This window comes from Prinia subflava, chromosome 15 (assembly GCF_021018805.1).
Source record: "Prinia subflava isolate CZ2003 ecotype Zambia chromosome 15, Cam_Psub_1.2, whole genome shotgun sequence".
In the NCBI taxonomy this organism is placed as follows: Eukaryota; Metazoa; Chordata; class Aves; order Passeriformes; family Cisticolidae; genus Prinia; species Prinia subflava.
The window spans coordinates 582,226-603,905 of NC_086261.1; the positions used below are offsets into that span (position 1 = coordinate 582,226).

At 51.0% G+C, this 21,680-nt stretch overlaps 1 protein-coding gene across 2 annotated transcripts; it reads left to right on the forward strand.

Moving 5' to 3' along the window:
* Positions 1-366: 366 nt before the first annotated feature.
* Positions 367-19,550, forward strand: GOLM2 (golgi membrane protein 2). Of its 2 annotated transcripts, XM_063412196.1 has the most exons (10): positions 367-1,044; positions 7,748-7,802; positions 8,759-8,861; positions 9,886-9,976; positions 10,944-11,088; positions 11,310-11,390; positions 11,729-11,812; positions 12,333-12,506; positions 15,221-15,388; positions 18,366-19,550. In XM_063412196.1, exons 1-10 carry the CDS (start codon positions 718-720, stop codon positions 18,437-18,439), a joined length of 1,302 nt encoding a protein of 433 aa, XP_063268266.1. In that variant the 5' UTR covers positions 367-717; the 3' UTR covers positions 18,440-19,550. The 2 variants fall into 2 exon arrangements, with proteins under 2 accessions (XP_063268266.1, XP_063268268.1); XM_063412198.1 differs by lacking the exon at positions 15,221-15,388.
* The last annotated feature ends 2,130 nt before the right edge of the window (positions 19,551-21,680 follow it).

The following is a 21,680-nucleotide window of genomic DNA, read 5'->3' on the forward strand; positions in this document are numbered from 1 at the left end:
AAGAGGCTGCGAGAGAGCTGGAAAGGGACTCGGGGCAAGGTCCTAGAGGACAAGACAGAAAGGCTCCCCCCTGCCAGAGGGCAGGGATGGATGGGATATTGGGCAGGAATTGTTCCCTGGGAGGGTGGGCAGGCCCTGGCACAGGGTGCCCAGAGCAGCTGTGGCTGTCCTTGGATCCCTGGCAGTGTCCAACGCCGGCTGGACGGGGCTGTGATTATACACCGTTTCCCGGCTCGCTGTGACAGCGGCAGGTCTTTAATGTCCCTTAGCGTGGCTCTGTGACTCTCCCCCCACAGCGGTGCCGCCCCCGCCCCTCAGAGGCGGCACCGGCTCTCGCGAGCGCCGCGCGGCTCCTCTCGCGAGAGGCGCCGGGGGCGGGCGGCGGGCGGGGCGCCGCGGTGGCGGCTCGGCCGGTCGGTCCCTCAGGGCCCGGCGGCGGCGGCTCGGCTGGGACTGGCACCGTCACAGCCCTGCCGGCCACCGCCCTCTTCCCTCCCGCCGTTCTCTCCCAGCTCCCTTAGCCCGCTGCCGTCAGGGCCCCTTCTCTTCTCTTGCCTTAGCCCCCCCATCTCCCTCCTCCCCGGACCCCCCTGTTCCCCCCGGTCATTTCCCATTCCCCTCTCAGGATCCCCGCTTCCCCTCACATCCTCCCTTCCCCTCAGGGCCCCCTGAGCGCCTTCCCCGCTACGCCTGGAGCCGCCGCCCTCGGCCTTCCCCATGGTGGGGTTCGGGGCGAACCGCCGGGGCGGCCGCCTGCCCTCGCTGGTGCTCGTGGCGCTGCTGGCGGTGATCGCCGTGCTCGCCTTCCACTGCTGGAACGCGGCGTCGCGGCAGGCGCTGCTGCGGGAGGAGCTGGCCGAGCTGCAGAGCCAGGCCCAGCGCACCGAGGTGGCGCGGGGCCGCCTGGAGCGGCGCAACTCGGACCTGCTGGGCAAGGTGGACTCGCACAGGAAGCAGCTGGAACAGAAGGAGGCGGACTACAGCCAGCTGAGCAGCCAGCTGCAGGCCAGGGACGGCCAGGTGAAGAGGTGCGAGGACGGCAAGGTAAGGGCAGGGGCCGGCCGGGGGTCGCGGTGCCCCGCGGGGCGGCTCAGCCCGGGGCACTGTCAGTCCTCGCCTGCCCAAAGTGTCCCCGCAGCCCGAGAGTGAATCAAGGCCCCGAGGCTCTGTTTTGGCGCTGCTGGGACAACTGCAGCGCTGTCTGTTTTCTGAAAACGTCCCCAAAAGGAGCTGAAAATGTCCAGTGTGTGTATGTGTGTGTGAACAATGAAAATCCCGAGAGATCGCTCATTTCCAGACGGCTGTTTCAAATTTACTTACTGTTTTTTAGCTGTCTCTGCTGAGAATATTTGGTCTTTTGTGATCATTCAGGAAACCAGACGCGGCTGTAAAACTGCAGTTTCAAGGGAAATGAAACCAGAGTGGCGTTCAGTAGCACCCTGAGCTTGCCTCTTGGAATGCCTGGTACAACACACTGATTTTTATGCTGCCAGCGTGTACTTGAGGGGAAAAAAACCAAACAAGCCTGCAGCTGACTAACGTGTCATTTTCCTTGACTTGGAGAAGCCAAGCTCGTTGAAAATTCAGCGGGCCCTTTCAGTGGGGGTGGCCTGGGGAGTTCTTTTGTGGTGAAAGATGAGTGAGTGCCTCAACTTTCACTGTTCTGCTTTCATAACCGTCCTGAACTGGGAAGTTCACGGGGCTCAGTCCTGCTCAGGGTGCATGTGGGGTGTATTTGCATGCAGGTCATCACTCTGCTCCTTGAGCACTGTTCTTACAGTGGGGCTTATGGAAATGTCACACTCTCCAGGGTTATTGATGGCTAGCATTGTTTTTCTGGCCCTTTCTCATTGCACATTGGATGAGTAGGCTCAGAAAATGCACTGAGTTGTCATAGAAAAAGCTGAATGTGTACATGTCACATTCCAAGTTAGACTCCTGCAAACTGATTAAGTTTATAATAATGTTTCCTACCAAACCGTTTAAGCCCTTCCTGTCCAGCAAACATATTTTTAATTTTTATCTTTCCTTAGATTGCAATTCAAATTCCCATTGGATGTGGCATGGACTCCATGATCTTAAAGGTGTTTTCCAGCCTCAGTGATTCTAAAGCAGTTGGGGTTTAGCCAAGGTACTTCCCCTTCTGTCTGCAGAAGGGCAGTGAGCTTGTTTGGTGTGTTAGTGTGTCTGCCTGTGGGTGTAAAACTCCCCTGGCAGGATCCAGGTAAGCTACAGGCACAGCCAGGAGGGTGTAAAACTCCCCTGGCAGGATCCAGGTAAGCTACAGGCACAGCCAGGAGGGTGTAAAACTCCCCTGGCAGGACTCAGGTAAGCTATCAGGCACAGGCAGGACGGATTTCTTCCTGGCAGGGCTGATCAGGCACTGGAACTGCCCAGGGCGGTGCTGAGCCCGTCCCTGGAGGTGTCAGCCAGGCTGGATGTGGCACTCGGTGCTCTGGGCGGTGATGGGTGGGGACGGGTCACAAGTTGGGCTCAGAGGTCTGGGAGGGCTTTTCCAGCCTCAGGGTTTCTGGGATCAGTTACTGGGCTGCAGGACAAGAGGGGCTTTTAATGCAAGGAATTTGTATATTTTTGGAACGCTGTACTGTGTTCCTGTGGGACACTGGGGGAGGAGGTGTAGGTCTGAGCTGGGCAGGGCAACTCTGGTTACTGGGGCCAGCTGGGATGGGCCAGATGGGTGGGACACAAACGGGTGCTGCTGGCTGCCCACCCTTGTGGTGTTCCCTGAGATCTGCCTGGGCTTTGGGCGCTCTGAGTGTGACACTGCACGGGGCAGCAGGAGAAACCTGCCCTGTCAGCCTCCCATATTCAGTTTAGTGTTAATTGGCTGCAGTGCGTGCCTTGTGTCTTCCTTCTTTGTTCCAGAAGCGGCCAGTTAAGGCCATGTGAGCTCGTAGCTTTTGAACGTCCTCTCTCTTGTATTCAAAATGTTCAGAGTGCCCTAAGAGGCCAGAGGAGCAGGATTTTATCAAAAAACAGTTGCTGGCTTTTCTTCCTCCCCTGTAAGCCGGAGTCTTTTCTCAGTGGCAGCAATGTTTATTTTTTTTCTAGAACCCTTTAAGTGACTTTATTTAAGGGCTATAACTTCTCTGAGAGTAGAGAGTAAAGCTTTGTTTTAGAGAATGAAAGTTTGTCACAAGGAAATAGTAGTAAATATAAAGTGTCTGACCAAAAAAAGCTTGAATGATAATTTTTTTCCTCTCAAAATAAAATTTGGCAAGTCTGTCTGACCAAACTGCTCATTAACTGTGATCTTAGTCAATTTGTGAGATGCAGGAGCTGAAATAAAACCCCAACGCTGGTATCAAGTGATCACAAGAAATTCAGGCTCATTTTAAGGAAAACTCATTTGAAGATTCTCGGTGTCAGTTCTGCTTTGTGCTCCTTTGTCCTCGGCTGAGGTTCTTTGCCTTGTGGTCACATAAATCAAGTGCCTTTCCCAGTGCTGAGGCAAGTCCAGTTTCTGCAGCAGCTTCCTCTTGGCTCAGGGATTTCTGGAGTCAAGGCCAAACCCTTGGCTCTCACCTCTGCCCCCTGCTCGTGGGGTGAGCCCGTCACACTGGACCAGGCTGGTGTTTGCTCTTGGAAGCAAATATTGGAGTGTGACCCAGTGTCTTGTGTGTAAAAAGAGACAGAGAAAGCAGGAATTCTCGGGAATTCTCCTCTCCTGTAGTGAGCTCCTGAGGGTCTGTTGGACCTTGCAACAAACAGGGAGTTCTCTTTTGAAGCGCCCTGTGAGAGGCACGCAGGGGTAATGCCTGCCCTGGAATTTGGGCAGGTGCTGCATGCACATGTAGCATCAGCTGTGAGAGCATTCCATGGAGTTTTGTGGCATGGTGTTGGGTTTTGGGGTTTTCTGTAGGTTTTTGTGGCGGGCTGTTGGGTTTGGGGTTTTCTATAGGTTTTTTATTGGCGTGCTGTTGGGTTTTGGGGTTTTCCATAGCTCTGCTCATCTGTTTGCATAAGCACAGTGGAAGCTGTGGCTGGCAGGAATCCGTGGGGGGTTCCAGGTGCCAGCCCAGCGTGCAGGGAGCGCCTCTCATTCCACACCTGCTGCTGGCCCTGCCCTTCCCTGCTGCCCAGAAATGCTTGGGGTGAAGCTGTTCAGTCAAACATCCCTGGCAGCAGCTGGGTCTGTTCCTTGTTGCCAAAACTTGGTAGCTCCCCAGTTTGCAAAGCTGTAGCTTGACAGCAGCAGTGTGGAGTTGTTACATGGCAAGATTCACAGCTCAGACAGCTCTGGAGGGTTGCCATATGACCATGCATAGGATTTCTGGTGGTGTTTTCCTGTGCAGGGCTCACTGGGCTACAGAGGGTTTAATTTCTCCATCCCAAGTGCTTGGAAAGGCTCTGAGGAGCCCCTGAGAGCTCAGCAATACAAACAGGTCCAGACTGAAGGAGGATGGGGCCCAGGATGGACCTGTGCCGTGGCTCGTGGATTGTGGGCTTTGCATGTGTAGGTGGAACAGATCCCATGAATCATAAAAAAGCTCCCTCCTTTTCTGTCCTTCAGATGAGGGACATTTGCTGTCAGCTGAGCTGGTTTGGATATAAATTCTGTCACTTCTCTCTGAAACTCAAAATCACCAAAAGGAAAGACTGTGAGATAAAAGTGCTGCACATTCTCATGCAGCTCTGCTCACCGACAGCAGCTCTCCCCCAGCCAGGCACATGGCTGTGGGATGAGCAGGAGCCAGTGGGAAGGGTTTGTGTGAGGAATTCTCATAGGTGAGGGTCTGAAAACAGACCCCACTGCTTCCCAGGATCTCCTTGTTAGAAGATTTATGGGGTTCTGTGAAACAACTGCATTAGCATGGGAGACAGGAAAATGTGATTATTGCCTGTGGTTTTGCAAAAGAGGGGGAGATACTTGTTCATCAACACAACAAATCACTGAGTGTACCTGCTCCCCTGCCCTGGGTCGTTGGATGGGGGAACTGGCATGGTGGGTGCCCCGTGGATGGAGAGGCTTGGTGGTGACTTGTGACTTGTGCTTCCCTGGGTGTCCCCTTCCCTGTGTGTCCCACTGCAAGGCCAATTATGCTTTTGAAGTGAAGCTCTGCAAGTCCTACCCAGGCCAGCATTTGATTTGGTTTTGCTTTTTGCATCCTGTAAGAGGGCCTTGGGGGCCTTGAATGCCTCGATGGGCAGAGCAGGAGGCTCCTTGAGTGTCCCTGTGGGGAGTAATTTTGTCCCTCTTTCAGAGCACTGTGGTCAGAGGGCTCAGGTTACCTAAGATCACATTCCTGGTGGAATTAGTAAATGCTGACAGATTAACTGTGGAGCTGGACTTTTCAGTTATGTTCCAGGGTTTGGAGGAAATCTGTTCAAGGCCATTTTGTTTATTTTACTGCTCTTTTCTGCTCTGTCCCTAATTTTCCAGTTCTAATTGCTTTCTTTTTTTTTGGGAAAAGCCTTGTGAAGCAGCACTGTGTCCTGTCATAGGTGGAAGCCGTGATGGTGCCTCTCCAGGCCTTAAAACCCTCTTGGCATTTGTTTTGGGCATAGGTCAGGGTTTGCCTGCTGGTGAGCCAGGATCCCGCAGTGCCCTGCTCCAGGGACAGCCGGGATCCTGCAGTGCCCTGCAACAGGGACAGCCGGGATCCTGCAGTGCCCTGCAACAGGGACAGCCGGGATCCCGCAGTGCCCTGCTCCAGGGACAGCCGGGATCCTGCAGTGCCCTGCTCCAGGGACAGCCGGGATCCCGCAGTGCCCTGCTCCAGGGACAGCCGGGATCCTGCAGTGTCCTGCTCCAGGGACAGCCGGGATCCCGCAGTGCCCTGCTCCAGGGACAGCCAGGATCCTGCAGTGCCCTGCTCCAGGGACAGCCGGGATCCTGCAGTGCCCTGCTCCAGGGACAGCCGGGATCCCGCAGTGCCCTGCTCCAGGGACAGCCGGGATCCCGCAGTGCCCTGCTCCAGGGACAGCCAGGATCCCGCAGTGCCCTGCTCCAGGGACAGCCGGGATCCCGCAGTGCCCTGCAACAGGGACAGCCGGGATCCTGCAGTGTCCTGCTCCAGGGACAGCCAGGATCCTGCAGTGCCCTGCTCCAGGGGTGAGCCAGGATCCTGCAGTGCCCTGCTCCAGGGACAGCCGGGATCCTGCAGTGCCCTGCTCCAGGGACAGCCAGGATCCTGCAGTGTCCTGCTGGCAGGGACAGCCGGGATCCTGCAGTGTCCTGCTCCAGGGACATCCAGGATCCTGCAGTGTCCTGCTCCAGGGGTGAGCCGGGATCCTGCAGTGCCCTGCTCCAGGGACAGCCGGGATCCTGCAGTGCCCTGCTCCAGGGACAGCCGGGATCCTGCAGTGCCCTGCTCCAGGGACATCCAGGATCCTGCAGTGTCCTGCTCCAGGGACAGCCGGGATCCTGCAGTGCCCTGCTCCAGGGACAGCCGGGATCCCGCAGTGCCCTGCTCCAGGGACAGCCGGGATCCTGCAGTGCCCTGCTCCAGGGACAGCCAGGATCCTGCAGGCTGGCACAAACACTCCGCTGCCTGAGGAGCCTCTGCTGCGTGCCCGGAGCTGTGGGGTGCGTGCTCCGTGTGCTCCGTTGCTGCAGGAAGGCACCATCTCTGCAGGGCCTGCAGGGCTGGAGGCCCGAGGCAGCAGTGCCTGATCAAACCCACACAGGGCAAACGGAGCAGCCTGCTCAGAGCCCTCTGGGAACAACAAAACCACGATGGGAAGCACAGTTAAAGAAGGAATATGATCAAAGGGGAGGCACAGGTGCAGGGAGGAAGTCCTAAAGGCAGGGCAGATGTGTTTTGGGTTTTTTGACAGGAAATGGAGGTGACTGACACAGACACTTCAGGGGCTGTGGGGAAACTGAGGCAGCCCCTGTGTCCAGGTGTGTCCCTGTGTGTGTCCCAGCGGGTCTTGGCCGAGTGGCTGTGCTGGCACTGCAGTGTGCTGTCCCCAGAGGTGATGCTGACCTTGTCACACGCGTGACAGCCCTGCTCAGCACCTTGCTGCAGTTGCTCCTTGTGTCACCAGGAAACTGCAGGAAAGCAGCCACAGCACCCAGGGTACATGAGGGCACGTGGGCATTTTTATCCCCTTTCTTAGAATATTCCACCCATGAATCTTTCTCTTCGTTCCTGCTGGTTTTTGTCTTTATGTAATGACAAAACAAAGCATCTTTACTTCAGGACTTTGTGTATGTGCATTTCTTACTTATTGTAACTATTTTTTCCTTACTAAAAATGCCAAATTAACAGTTGTTGTAGTTTACTGGTGTGAGATTCCCTCTCAAAATAAAATGTGTGTTAGGTTGTTGGATAGCAACATGTAAAAGATCTATTTAAATATAACAATTCTATTATATCATATACCTCAGGTAACAATTGGTTTTGCTATTGATGCTGTGTTTATTTTTATGCACCTGTGCTTTGACATTGGCTGTTTACTGTCCCTCTTGCAGTATCAGGATGCAGCATGTTTATTTTAGTCCAGACAATCTACTCTTTTTTTTTGACATAAATATGTTCTGGAATTAAAATTTAAGCCTTTGTTAGCAAAGCCTGAACACAATGTTTAGTTTGGTGATGTCACATACAATCGCTAAATACACATTTGTCAGATTTACAGGAACTCTGTGCACGTCACTCCGATAATCCTGTCCATACCTTGGCTTTACCAAGCAAACAGACACACCTGAGTCTTCCCAGCCCAAACCCTCCCCAGCCTGCTGGTCCCCTCTGTTTACCCAGCCTTTTCTTCCTTCCAGGTGAAGCTGCAGAACAACATCTCCTATCAGATGGCAGACATACACCGGCTAAAGGGTGAGGGATTCACGGCCAAACTCATGTGGCAGGCTGAAGTTGTGCATTTTAGCTGCCCAGGTGCTGCAGAAGGCAGTTTAAGTGAAGGATCTGGTGATGCTGGAGCATCTCGTAATGTGAAATCTCATTGTGTTTGTTAGCTGTGTGGTAGGTGCAGAGCTGGCTCTCACTTTGCTGCAGAAAGGATGTGTGTGCTGGCACTGCTGAGTTACGAGACAGCAGAGTCATTTTCATGGCCAAATACTCACTTGAGTGGAGTTCGATCAGAAACACTGTGGCGTTATGCTGGGTTAGAAAAGGTGCAGGACACACCTCTGAAGTTCTGTACAGACATGATTAAATAAATAATATGATAAAATGCCTGTGCTGTTGCTGTGTTCAGAGTACTTCAGAGTGCGCCAGAACGTGATCACATGTGAACATGCCTGCACACACGGGTTCTGCCTGTATCTGTGTAGCTGCAGCTTAAAATAGCAAGGAGCTTCATTATCTGTAGCCTGAGGAGAGGGAGAACTTCTAGAGCAGCTGTGAAGACAGGAAATCCATGTTGGCTTTATGGATGGCGGGAAGGTGCCTCCTTCTGTACACACTGCACACAAACAGAGTTTGAGCATCCCGCCTGGAGGAACCTGGCAGCACCTCTGTGTTACCCAGAGGGACAGAACCGTCCAGGAAATTGGGGACATTGCCAACAGATAAGTGAGATAGCGTTGTGCAAGGTTTCTGAATGCAAAGTATGCATAGTATCAGAAGAATTTGTCTCTAATTCATGCTGCCGTCTGGCATATATGAGTAAAGTGGCATCTTCTTCTAACTGGTTTAAGAATCTTTAAAGTATGTCTAGACATGAAGCTTGAGCAATTTCTTACTTATTTAGCAGTACTGGAAATTGTATCTGCCATGGGGCATCTTTTCTTACTGTTCTGTATTTATGTTGGTTTTGCTTTTTGGCCCAGAACAACTGGCAGAGTTACGGCAGGAATTCATCCGCCAGGAGGATCAGCTGCACGAGTACAAGAAGAACAACACGTACCTGACCAGGAGGCTGGAATATGACAGGTATGTCCTCAGGAGCGCTGGTAGCTGCAGGTTATGTGTGAGGGGGCGCTGTATTTACTAAAAAGTGCTAATTAATCTCGTGTCTGCTAATCCTCAAACGTGAGTGTGCTCGCTTGGCGATGCACCTGAGCTGACTGCTTGACTTTCAAGTTCTTTGTGCTGTTGTAGTCCTTCCCCCATGTGAGATAGGAGCTAAGGAAATCTTGACTCAGTGGAATTGTTCTGCATTTTTAAGTCAATGTATTTTTTATAACATGGAGATTTAGTTCACTAATACATGAAGGAGTGTAAAGGACACAGTCCTGTGTCACCAGCGTTGTTAATTGCTGCCTTTCTAGCAGTGTGGTTTCATTTGTTTCAGCTGAAGCTGAAACCACCTTGTGTAGTTTGAAATTTAAGTTGACTTCAGCCCTTTAAGTTGATGATAGAGAAACAAGGAGCACAAATACTCCTGCAGCTTTGAGAAGTGAGGAAGACTCAACTCTTCAGAAAGTGTTAGAAGCTTTTACACACATGAGGTGTTTCTGTGCTGTGCTGAGCGTTTGTGGGCCATGGGAGTTCTGGTGATGGTGCTGAAGCCGTGGCTTGCTGGGGAAGTTGGGGCACCTGGCTGTGTATTCAGAGTGTGCTATTTGAGTTAGGAGCAGTAACTGATAGTGGCACTCGTGCACCTTCTCTCTTGACAGCCAGGAGACACGTTGCTTTCCCAGTGGAATTAGTATTTGCAGACAGATTAACTGTGGAGCTTGACCTTTTGGTTGCTTTCCAGCTTCTGGAGGAAGTCTATTCAAGGCCATTCTCTTTATTTTACTGTTTTTTCGGCTCTGTGCCTGTTTTCGTCCAGCTCTGCTTTCTTACTGTGTTCAGTCCATTCCCACTCCATATACCAGGCTTCTTGGACAGACTACTCTAGTTACTTCTCGGGTTTGGCTTTTTGTGCCACCTCATATTTTTGCCCTTATTTTACTTGTGGGAGAACAGATCCAGCAAATGAAGTGTAACTAATGGTGTGTTTCTCCTCAAGCCTGCAGTGTGGGCAGCAGATCAAGGAAATGAGACTGCAGCATGAAGAGAACATCAAGAAATTAATGGACCAAATTGCACGGGAACAAAAGGTAATGCCAAGAAAGTTTGTGTTGAATGGGAAGAGCCCAAAGCCTGCTGCTTGCCTCAGAGATGTGGAGGGCTGGGACATTCCTTCCCTGTGTTCAGTGTCCCCCTGAGCAGCCCTCAAGTGGGTGTTAGTGTAAGAAATCTGCCTACTGTCTCACCCAGTGGACTGAGCTCAAAGCCAAGGCCAAATTCTTTGCTGTGCTCCAGCCTTGCTCCAGGATGTCACTGCTGAGGGTTTCAGTTGTTGCTGTAACGTGGATATTGTGGATGTCACTGTATCATCTCCACGGTGGCTCTGTGCTCTTTACTGTGCTCCAGCCTTGCTCCATGGTGTCACTGCTGAGGGTTTCAGTTGTTGCTGCCATGTGGATATTGTGGATATCACTGTATCATCTCCAGGGTGGCTCTGTGTTCTCACAGCCTCACCCAGGTTGTTGCAGAGGGAGCCTGAGCTCTGCCAGGCCTCCAGGTGCTAATGTGATGCAAATTGTGATGGTGCTGGAATGGTGTCCAGGGTGTGATTACATCAAACAGGCTGCCTGTAGAATTCGGGCCTCTTTCCTGCAAACAGATGCTTAAAATTGTGTTTCTTACTTCATCTATAAACATCTCAAATAAGAGGGCAGACTGAGAGCAGTTTGTCACATCTTCTCTTACAGTCTAGAATTGTTTCAAGGCTCTGATGTGAGGCTTAAGGCTGATGTTACCTTAACCTGTTTTTGTTGTTTTTAATACCTGTGTGTGGCAGTACAAGTGTCCTGCAGCTGTGCTGTGTTGAACATTTTCTGCCCAGTTGTGTTTCCGGATCCCCAGGGTCCAGCTTTGTGCAGAGTGCTCTGCTCTTTGCTTTGGTGATCACTGAATTCATAAATGCAGTTTTGCTTACCCAAAGTAACCTTGAATTTGAGCATGTTTATTTTGTGATTCCCAGGGAAGTGTTTAATGTTGTCTCCTTGTTTGTTCTAACAGGCCACACAAAAAATTCAGTCTAGTAAAGACACTGCAGTGAGCCCCAGCAATGGCGCCCAGGCAGTGCCTGAGACTGTTGCAGAGGTGGAAGATAAAGACATAGTGAAGAACGAGGAGCCTTCAGAACATGTTGCAAATGGCAGAGGTATTTCCTTTTTTGGGCATTTGTGATAGAGAATGGGCCACTTATGTTGCATCCTTTGCCAGCTTCCAGAGTGTGCATTTCTCTGAAGTAGAATAATTGTTTGGCTCAGATACATTGGTTAGCTGCAGTGATTGTTCTAAGTTAGAGCCTTCCACAAGAGGGGAATTCACAGTTCAGACTGAAGGGTTAGTAAGGCAGAATATCCTTTTCCTGTCTTGCAGAGAAAATCAAACCAGGAGGAGATGCAGGCATGCCTGAAATAGAAGATAATGACCCTGCTAAAGCTGAAGATACTCCCACTGGTTAGGAGAAATACTCTTCATTCTTTCACATTTGGGGCTTGGTGATGTAGATGTTGTGTGTGAACACCATGTGGTTCACAGTGAGTGCAGACTTTTAAAATCTCTCAGTGCTAGTAAAAGTCAAGTGGGGTGTAAAATCAGATCATTTCTGCTGTGCCTTAGAGGTTTGAATTCTCAAAACGGAATGTTTTGGATAATGCCCATCCTGAAATCTTACCTTTTATATTTTCATTAAGGAAATTATAAAAAAATAGAAGTTTACAGTATTGTTAGAGCAAGACGAGGTAAACAGTGTGTTTGTTTCCTGTTAATGCTTTTTTCCCTGTGTTCTGTTTTAGCTTTAAAGAAGCCACATATTTCAGCTCCTAAAAGTGAAGGTCATCTTCCAACTGAACAGCCCCATGCTCCCAACCTGGCACCAGGTAAAATTCCCCTTAGCAGGTGACGAGGCAATGTTCTGGTTACAGAAAGAAAACCAGGGATGAATTTCTGCAGGATCCAAGGCTGTGTTTTTACCTGGCTGGGGCACTTGGGCTGCTGTTGTATGATCTCTTCTTGTACCTTCCACACCAACAATTTCTGAGCCTTTTGGCCAATCACAGCTAAATTTGAGTTAGAAGTTTCAAAGATAAGTGCTCCAAGATTCCTCCAGTGGACAGAGTAATTGAAATGAGTGCTCCTCCTTAGGGTACTAATTAGGGCTGCACTGCCCCTCAGGGGTTGGTTGTTGATCTCTTGGTAGCCACAATCAGATAAAGCAAGGTTCCTATCCCTGCTGGGTGTCCTCCTGTCCCTGGGAACAGCTCACGTGAGGGTGCCATGGGGAAGGTTTAGCACATGAGAGCTTTAGGTCCTGCAGTGAAAGGGTTTGGAGGGATTGCAGTTTGTTCCAATCCTGTCCTGCCAAAATTCTGAGTGTAACTTCCCATTTTAACGCTGTAGGTTTGCCCAGTGACAGCGATGGAAACGCCGACGTTGCCAAGCAGATCCCTCCAAATTCTCTCCAGCACTTGAATTTTGAAGAAAATGTGGAAATCCAGAAAGACCAAAAAGTTGAGGCAGACCAGATAAAAATCCCGAAGAGCCGAGTTAGCGACTTGCAGAAGATTAAGCAAAGTAAGTTGGCCAATATCACACACATCAATATATTAAAAAAATCCCTTCATTTTTTATCTGTGTAAGTGCCTGTCTGGAAAATAGGGACCATTGCAGGGGGTTTGGAGAGAGAGTCTGAGAAGGAATATAATGTGTTCCTGGGTAAAGATAGGCTTTAATGTGTTATTTTTCACATGTACATTCTGTTATTTTAAAAAATTATTTCCTTGTCAGAATTTAAGATGTTTCTGGAAATTACTTCACAGTTAAATTGGTTAAGTCAGAACTTTGATACATGCAGGATGCTGAGTTACTCACTATTACTTGACTGCAGTACACTTTTTGGACAGAAGTGTAAGAATTCAGCCAAAACTGAGAAAACTTTGGTTGTTTAATATCACTCCTGGAACTCTGTGATGGAGCAGGGACAAATGTGTTACAAATTGTCACAGAACCTGGGCAGGCCTGGCTTCCACTCTGTGTGTCCTGAGGTGTGCCAGGCTCATTATTTTATCAAAGCAGCTTCTGGAAGAAACTTCAGAGTGGGAAAGCTTCTTTCAGTTGTTGGGTTTGTTAATGGATTATCTCTCTTCCCTCATAAATTAAGTGATGAGGGGAGTTGTGTAGGCAGGAGCTGGGAAGGAAATGTCTCCACTGTAGGCTGTGAGGGGGTACCTGAGGGTCAGCAGTTGTCCCCAGTTAGTCTCTTCTCTTTGCTCCTTCATATTTGGAATAACTCTGACTGTAGTTTTAATGGTGCAGTGAGGGAGGAAAGGAACCAGCTAATGCAGGTTTGTGTGAGGTTCTGTCCTGATGGTCAGTGGCTGCTCAGGGGGTCCAGTGGTGGCAAATTCCCCCCTGGTATGGAGGAGCCCAGCTCTGGCCCAGCTCTGGCCCAGCTCTGGCACAGCTCTGGCCCAGCTCTGGCACAGCTCTGGCACAGCTCTGGCACAGCTCTGCAGCTCCCGCCGTGGGCAGGTGCCTTGGCTGGGTGTGGGTGGCTGAGAGCTTGGGAACAGAGGGTGCAGAGTGGAACTGTTCACCCTGGAAAAGAGTCTAGGGAGGCCTTGGAGTGCCCTAAGGGGCTCCAGGAGAGCTGGAGGGGACAAGGGATGGAGGGACAGGACACGGGGAACAGCTGCCCACTGCCAGAGGGCAGGGATGGGTGGGAGATTGGGCAGGAATTGCTCCCTGGCAGGGTGGGCAGGCCCTGGCACAGGGTGCCCAGAGCAGCTGTGGCTGCCCCTGCATCCCTGGCAGTGCCCAAGGCCAGGTTGGACACGGGCTGGGAGCAGCCTGGGACAGTGGGAGGTGTCCCTGCCCTGGCAGGATGGGCTCACCAGACTGACTGTGCTCTCTGAGCTCAGTCTGTAGCCTTGTGGGCCTGCTGCATTTCCTGGGATCTCTTCATCAACTTTAACCTTTCCTTCTGTCGACTTCATTCAGTGCTGGTTTGTCACAGTATCCCTGGCTGTCCACGGGCTGGTTTTGCTCCAGTTGGATTCGTGCCCGTGTCTTCCACGGCCCAGTTTGGGTTGAACATGTGTAAATCCCACTGTCCTACCTGGGTTTTGTATATAAGGCAGTGTCAAAAATACCAACAGGATCACTCAATTAGACATGAACAGGCAATTGATAATATATGGAAGTTTGGATTTCTAAGCAGATCATGGGGTTTTTTCTTGCTTGTTTTATGAAAGTATCTGAAACTGGTGTTCCTGTACGTTTGAGCTGCACTAGGTGGGATTCTGCTGCTTTTACCCCATACAGAGAAGCAGGATGATATTGCTTCTGTCATTGTTTTTATATAACATTGTTTTAGGGAATAATTTCACTTTTATATCTGTCCATTTTTAATCTCAGTGTTGAAATCATTCTCCAGTTTTACTTCTCCATTAGTTGCTTGCACTGGCAATCATCATCTGCCCTGGCAGCCTTGGTGTCCGGGTGTGTGTAAGAATTTTATCACACTTTAATCCCCTTTTTTCCATTTATACTCAATCTCAGAGGCCAGTGACCTCTGCAGACTCAGAGCTCTTCCCTCAAGCACTGGGCTGGAAGAGATCTCCCTGTATGCCATTAAACACCAGCTCTGAGCTGGCATCACACCAGTAATCTCTCACCGTGTACCTGGGTGATTGTCTCATTCCGTATTTCCAGCCAGTTTCCATTCTGCTTGTGCATTGTTTCAGGATCTGAAACCATTCTTAATTTTTGTTGGGAGACGAAAATAGTGGATTTGGGACATGTTGAACAGTGTCAAAGCTCATTGGGAAGGCAGAGTGTGAAGGCAGCTGCACGAGTTTCCCAGCTGAGCGGCGAGGGCAGGCCCGTGCTGGGCTCCCTCCCGTGCCAGCAGGGCACCGGGGCAGGTCTCTCCGGGGTGTGCAGAATGCCAGGCCTCAGGAAAAGTGGATACTGACCCTTCCACGAGTGGGTGCTCTTGTGCTTCCTGAGAAATCTCATGTTGGTGCCTGTGGGCAGTCCAGGGTGGAGCTGGACTCTCACTCCAGCCCTTGCCCGTGGAGAGGGGAGTGTGGGACAGTCAGGTGTCACCTGCACAGAGGTGTTCCATGAGCCTGGTTCAGCCCCTGCCCCAGCCCTCTCCCTTCTCCCCCTTTCTCTCCAGCTGGATCTAGCACAGACCCGACTGCCTCCACCTGTGACCTGCTCTGTGTAGGATCCCCCTGTTTCTTTCCTCTCTGCTGCTGACTCACTCCTTTCCTACTCCACAGGCCGGTTCTTTGATGAGAATGAATCCCCTGTGGACCCGCAGCAGGGTTCTAAACTGGCAGATTATAATGGGGATGATGGGAACGTGGGTGAGTATGAGGCAGACAAACAGGCTGAGCTGGCTTACAATGAGGAAGAGGATGGTGATGGTGGAGAAGAAGACGTCCAAGGTGAGCTTGGGCCTTACCTCCATCCCATTGTGATACATCCGTGCTGAGTTACTTGTTGAATTTGTGTACAGCCTCCCTGGTTTAGATGATCACAAATCGCTCAGACAGAACAAACAAGCTTGAAATTCAGTCTCACTCTCTGTGGGACAGCAGCGATTCAACAGCCTTGAGTGAGAGGGTTTTGGGACCTTGCTGCAGTTGTCTGTAGTTCCTGCTAGGAAAAGCAAGACTCTAAATTCCAGACATGGTTTTACCCAGTCCTCCAGCTCTGGCCGCTGGCTGGGAGGGCTGTGGGCCGTGACATTCCTAAATTGTCAAATGGAGGAATGAAGTGGTTCGAGTCCTGCTCTTGTCACACCTGCCTGGAGCTGGTGTGCAGGGAGGCCTCAGGTGGTGACTCCAGGTGTCACTTTTGTGCATTATACACAGATTCAACAGGCGTGTGGTGTTCTGCTAACCCACCTCGGAGCTGACCCCGTGCTGCCTAACACCTGTGTGTGCATGGCCATTCCCTGTCCTGCATGTGGCTCCTGCATCACCTCCCTCGTTTGCCTCTGCCTGCCTTGTCTGCCTTCTCCATCCAGCTGTTGGGGGATATTTGTGACAGGCCTGCATGTCTGTAGGGCGAGAATGTTGGGTAGACATAGAGAATATTTCCAGTTAAATTGAAGCGTAAAATAGAGAGGGGAAAAAGTAGGAATTGGGACAAAAATCCTACAGGCCCCCTGATTTTGATCATCATAATATAAGTTATATAAGTTAATAAGTTTTTAGCAGGAGGTTTTTCAGGCATTGTATTTAATTGGCATCTAAGCAAAATGAATGGTCAAAGCCAGTAAAAAGCAGCTGACTGTGTGAGCATGCAGCTAAGGGCAGTGTCAGCAGGCTGGGCTGGGCTGGCAGTTCAGAACTTTTGCACAAGTGTGTAGGTCCAGGAATAGGATGGACCAGAACCTGTGGTGATTAACTGGCTTACTAATGAAGCGCAGTGCCTGCTGCTCCAGCTGCAGCCTGTTCTGTGCCCCTGTGCTGCAGTAGTTCCTTACCTGGGCTTCAGGATGCAGCTCTGGAGGCTGTAGCTGTGGCTGAGTGTGTGCTGGCTGTGCCATCTGCCTCGCTCAGCCTGTGTGCTCTGGACAGCCCTTGTTATGAAGAAATGTTCCCAATATCCAACCTGACCCTCCCCTGGCACAGCCTGAGGCTATGTCCTCTTGTCCTGTCCCTTGTCCCCTGGCAGCAGAGCCAGAGTGCAGGTGGCTGCCACTCGGTGCAGGGATACAGCACCCTGTCCCTGTCCCTGTCCCCATCCCACAGCTCTCGTTGCCCCTCAGAGCTGTGTGCTGCTCCAGCAGTGAGTCCCTGGCTGTGGGGCCTTCACAGGAGAGCTGATGGCTCCGGCAGCAGGGGTGCCATGAACAGCTGCAGTGACAAGGGCAGCGTTCCCCAGAGCCACTTGGGAAAGGGTGGGTGTGGTACAGCTCTAAGGGATGGGAAAATGTTAAAGCCCAGAGACTGGACTTGTGTAACTTGCAATGTGAGTGGTGTTTGGAAAAACACAGCTCTGACTGACAGTGACCCCATAAAACCATTTCCCTTCCAGGTGGGGTCCCTGCAAGGTCCCTGCTCTGGTGGCTTGGAATTTGAACTTGGGGAAGATCCTTTCTTGATGAACCCCTCTTTGTCTCTGTATAGACAGACTGGATTAAGAGCTGGTAGTTAAGGTTAAAGGGTGACTTCTGGAAGCTTCTTCCTGAGGGATGGTGTGAGCAGAGTGTGTTACTACCTCAAACCACGTTTCCCAAGCTTTGTTCTGTTGTTCCTTAACTTGTTTTGTTGGCTTGAGCTGTGATTTGAGTGTGGGCAGGGGATTTTCCAGGGGCAGTATTCCAGAAAAAGTGGCTGCTTCACGCTTTATTGATTTGTCTGCAGGGCAGGAGAGGGCAGGACAGGGGGGTTGAAGGGAGGGTGGTTATAATTGTTTAGGGAGGGGAAAAAAGCAGCAAGAATTTCTGTCTAAAAACTGTCAGGAAAACATCACCCAGCTCTGCGTCAGGCTGAACAAAGCCTGTGGCATGTGCTACAAAGGCACTGGATTCCACATGGTTTCTCTTGCCTCTAGGAATGTGCGAGCTTCGACTGAAACTGTCCAGGGGAAATAGCCAGTCTGGGGGATGTTCCTTGGGGCAGGGCAGCACCAGCCTTCCCTCAGGCACCTGCTGGGGGGCAAGGGCATGTTTGAAGGTGGCAGCCTCTAAAATGTGTGTTAGTGGTGGCTGGCTGGTGGAAGGAGGGTAACTCCGGGATGTCCAGGTGCTGTGGTGGCACTTCCTTACGGAACAAAGCTGTGTCGTGCAGGTGAACTCCACCCTTTGCTGCTGGAGCAGCCCCTCAGCCCTGCCTGGCTGCCGGGGTGAGGTGGGAGAGCTCCAGGCAGCTCGGCACCCAGTGACAATGGGGGAGCTCAACTTGGATTTCCTTTGCTGTGAACAGGAGCTTTTCCTGATCTAAAGGAGTGCAGGAAAAGCTGCGTTAGTTGGAACAAATGGAAGTTTTAGGGTTTTTCACTCTTTTGAGGGAAGGAGGTCCTTGGTATGGAAGGGGATTTCCCTGTGCCAGTCCCTGAAGTTCCCACCCTCTGTGAAGCCTTATGGTGTCAGCTCTGGGCATGGGACTTTCAGCAGGAGGTGGGTTTTAGTGGGGGAGTTTGATAGGCAGTCAGAAAGGCCAGCAGCTGGTGTGACAGTGCTGCAGTGTGTGAGGTGGGGCTGCCCTGCAGCCAGAGATCCCTGGGGCACTGACGGCTGGGCTGGACACACCAGGCCCTGCTGACTCCATCCTGTCACCAGCCCGGCCAGCTCAGGGCTGTGCCCTTCAGCAGCAGGTCCTGGGAACTGTACTTGGACACTTTTTCAGTGATACCCCATTAGATCTGATCTGAGCATTTTAATTGTAATCTAATTACAATCTGTAATTGCAGATGACGAGGAGCGAGACCTGCAGAACGACCTGGGGGACTACAGCAAGTCCCGCCTCAGCGAGGGGGTCCTGTAGGGACAGGGAGCTCAGCCCAGGAACTGGAGGTGCTGCAGAACTGGACCTGTTTTACTCCAGTGTTTCCTACTTCCCAGGAAGCTGAGGATCAAGTGCCGAGTGTGCTCAGCAGCAGGAGAAGAGGACCTGCTCTGTACATATGTACATATCTGTACTGTTGCAGGTTGTATTAAACCCACACCTTTGCTGTTACATGGAGCTGGTTACTCAGCCTGGTCCTTACCTGTAATAATCTCTACACTTAAACCCAAGTCTGTGAACACAGGCTGAACTGTTTCTGCCACGTAGAACACTTGGAACCTGGAGAACTTGTACAGTTTGTACCTGATGTAACAAAGCCACTGTGGAAGCCATGTACAGCCAAGAACTCCTTTTCTACAGTCCCACCTGTGTGGCAGAACTGCTGCTCCCGGGTGCTGGGGTTTGTACAGCAGTGAGAATGGACAGAGGGACTGGGAACTGAATGGTTCAGTAACTGCTCCTTCCTCACTGAAACCCAGCACCACGTCCCACTGAACTCCTCTGCAGTGACCACATCTCGTAGCTAGAGCTGGAAATCTGTAGCAGGACTTGAATAATTTGATACATCCCCAAAAAGTTGTGCAACTAATAGCTGGATTTAAAAGGTGATATAAATAATTTGCAGCTTGTAGGAAATCTTTGTGTTGAAGAGGGTGTGCCAGTGAGAGACACATCTCCAGCAGCTGTGTCAGCCCCTGGATGGAAGGAGCAGCCCTTACCCAGGTAAACACTGTGGGTGCTGCTGTGCTGTCCCTGAGTGTCCATCCCAGCTCCAGCCCCTCCAGTTCATCTCCAGTTCAGTCCCTTGATCCTGAACCCCCACCACATCCCACGGTTTGGTTTTCTCCATCAGACCTGTAGGTCAGACCCTTTTCTGTGCTCAAGCACTTTCAGAATTTAAGGAGATGATTCCATTGCTCTGCAGTGGTGGGATGAAGGTGATTGTCCCCCCTAGGGCTCCTGTGGATGATGAGGGTGATTGAATTCATCCCCATGCTCCCCATGGTTCTGGGCTGAAGTAATGGGTCAGGTTTGCTCCTTGCCAGCTCAGTGAACCTCTTAAATAAAGTTCAATGCTTGTACAATTATATTATGGGTTTTTAAGACGGTTTATTACTCTTCAAAGTGTCAATGGCAAAAAAAAAATCCCCCCAATTTCTGCATTTAAAAAGTGGAACTCCAGCTCAGAGCTGTGTCCCCCCACACTCTCCAAAGTAGTGCAGCAGCACATGGCACAGTGTGGGAGACCCCTAAATAATGAGCTACTTCTGAAATTTTGAGATGAAACCATCCTGTACTCACACCTTCAGCTGCTTTTCCCTTCCTGCCTATCAACAGGACCATCCCTCTTGCACTCCTGTGCTGAAGGTGAGTTGCTCCATGTTCCTCATTCTCTACCTTTTCTTTTTCTTTGCATTCCATGTTTTCTGTTTTTTTCCTTTCCATCAGAGTGATTACTCTGCCTCTCCCTTGTGCAGCCGCATCCGGAGTATTGTGTTCAGTTCTGGGCTCCTCAGCTCAGGAAGGACAAAGGGGGACTGGTGAGGGTCCGGGAGGCCACAGCGATGGTTGGGGGTCTGGAGCCCCTCTCCAGGCAGGTGCCAGGCTGTGCAGCCCCCCTCGGGCTCTGAGCACCGGGAGGGACAGAGGGACACGCCTGCTGGGGTTTGTTTGGAAATGCGGTGCCCCATCCCTGTGCCGTGTGTGCAACCCCCCTCGGGCTCTGAGCAGAGGGAGGGACAGAGGGACACGCCTGCTGGGGTTTGTTTGGAAACGCTGTGCCCCATCCCTGTGCCGTTCCCGTTGCCACGGCAATGGCAGCACAGACAGCGCGGACAGCTCTGGCACTGCCTCCCCCGGCCCGGCGGGGCTGGGACCCGGCGGGCTCACGGGAGAAACCAGCACAGCCCCTTCCACCACCGCCCAGCCGCGTTCTTCCAGCACTGAGCACAGGGGGCTCCAGCAGCACGCTCAGCCCCGGGGCTGCGGCTCGGTCAGAAATCCCTCTGCATCCACGTGCCAATGCCAATGCCCTTCAAACCACGAGCACGGAGCTGAGACTCGACTGCCACGGCTGAGGGATGAGCTCAGGCAGTGTCAGAAATGCAGGCACCTCCACCCGACAGCCACAGAAACAACTCCCGTTACTCCAGTCACTCCTAGCTGTCCAGTTCTGGAGGTTTTCAGCAAACAGACTCTGCCAAAGCTCTCCCAAAGTCACACGGATCCCACAAAAAAAAAAAAAAAAAAAAAAAAGGCATCACTGGTGAACCCATTTTAACTTCAAAATGAGGAAAACCAAACTGATGGGCAGGATCTTGGCAAAAAGTCAAACCCAGTTCCAGATGAAACAAGCCCTCACATTTTCCAGCATTTTAATAGCCACGAAGAGCTAAAGATACTTCGAGGTGACAAGAAAAAGACAGACATGACATAATGGATTGTGGATTTTATTAAGTGTTATCATTTTATATTATCATTTTTATATATGCAAACCCAGCATCAGTGGGAAATCCAAAGCCTGCAGGACAGAAGAGCCTGTGAGTGAGTGTTCTGCAGTAGTACACACAGAAAGTACAAAAGGTTTTCTTCTCTATAAATCTATTTACTGCCCCTGTGTACAGTTTGCACACTGGATTGAACGATGCTGGTTCATGTGGTGGTTTTGGAGGTCCTGAGCTCTCAGCAGGACCCATTTCCCTGTACACACATCTCTGAAGAAGTTCTGTAACTGGAAACTTTCTCCTTTATCCCTGTTAAGGAGAATTTCCACATGCCATAAATCTGCCAGCTGCACTCCCTGCTCCAGGAGATACATGGAGCTTTCAGTGACCTGGCACCCAAGCAGGAACTTCCAGTTGAAGTAACCTGGGACCCTTCCTTGAGGAGACTGACCAAAAGTCTTGCTGTGATGAACTAGAAAATGTGAGATTAGGCACTTTACAAGGAGGAGCAGTGCCCTGCTATTCCAGCTGACTCCAGCACTGAGCAGACCAGATTTCTGTAGTTTCAATAAAACAGGAAAACAAACCCACAAAACCAACCGGGGTCATCTCCCCCTATTTATGAGACTGCAGTGGAATTTTCAAGCCAGCCAGAAACAGTAATGATATTTATGCCTGAAATTCTTTATGTCAATACAGAAACCAAAATACTCCAGCTCCTCAACCTATATGAAAGCCCGTGTAGCCACACTGGGATTACTGGGAGGGATAACCTG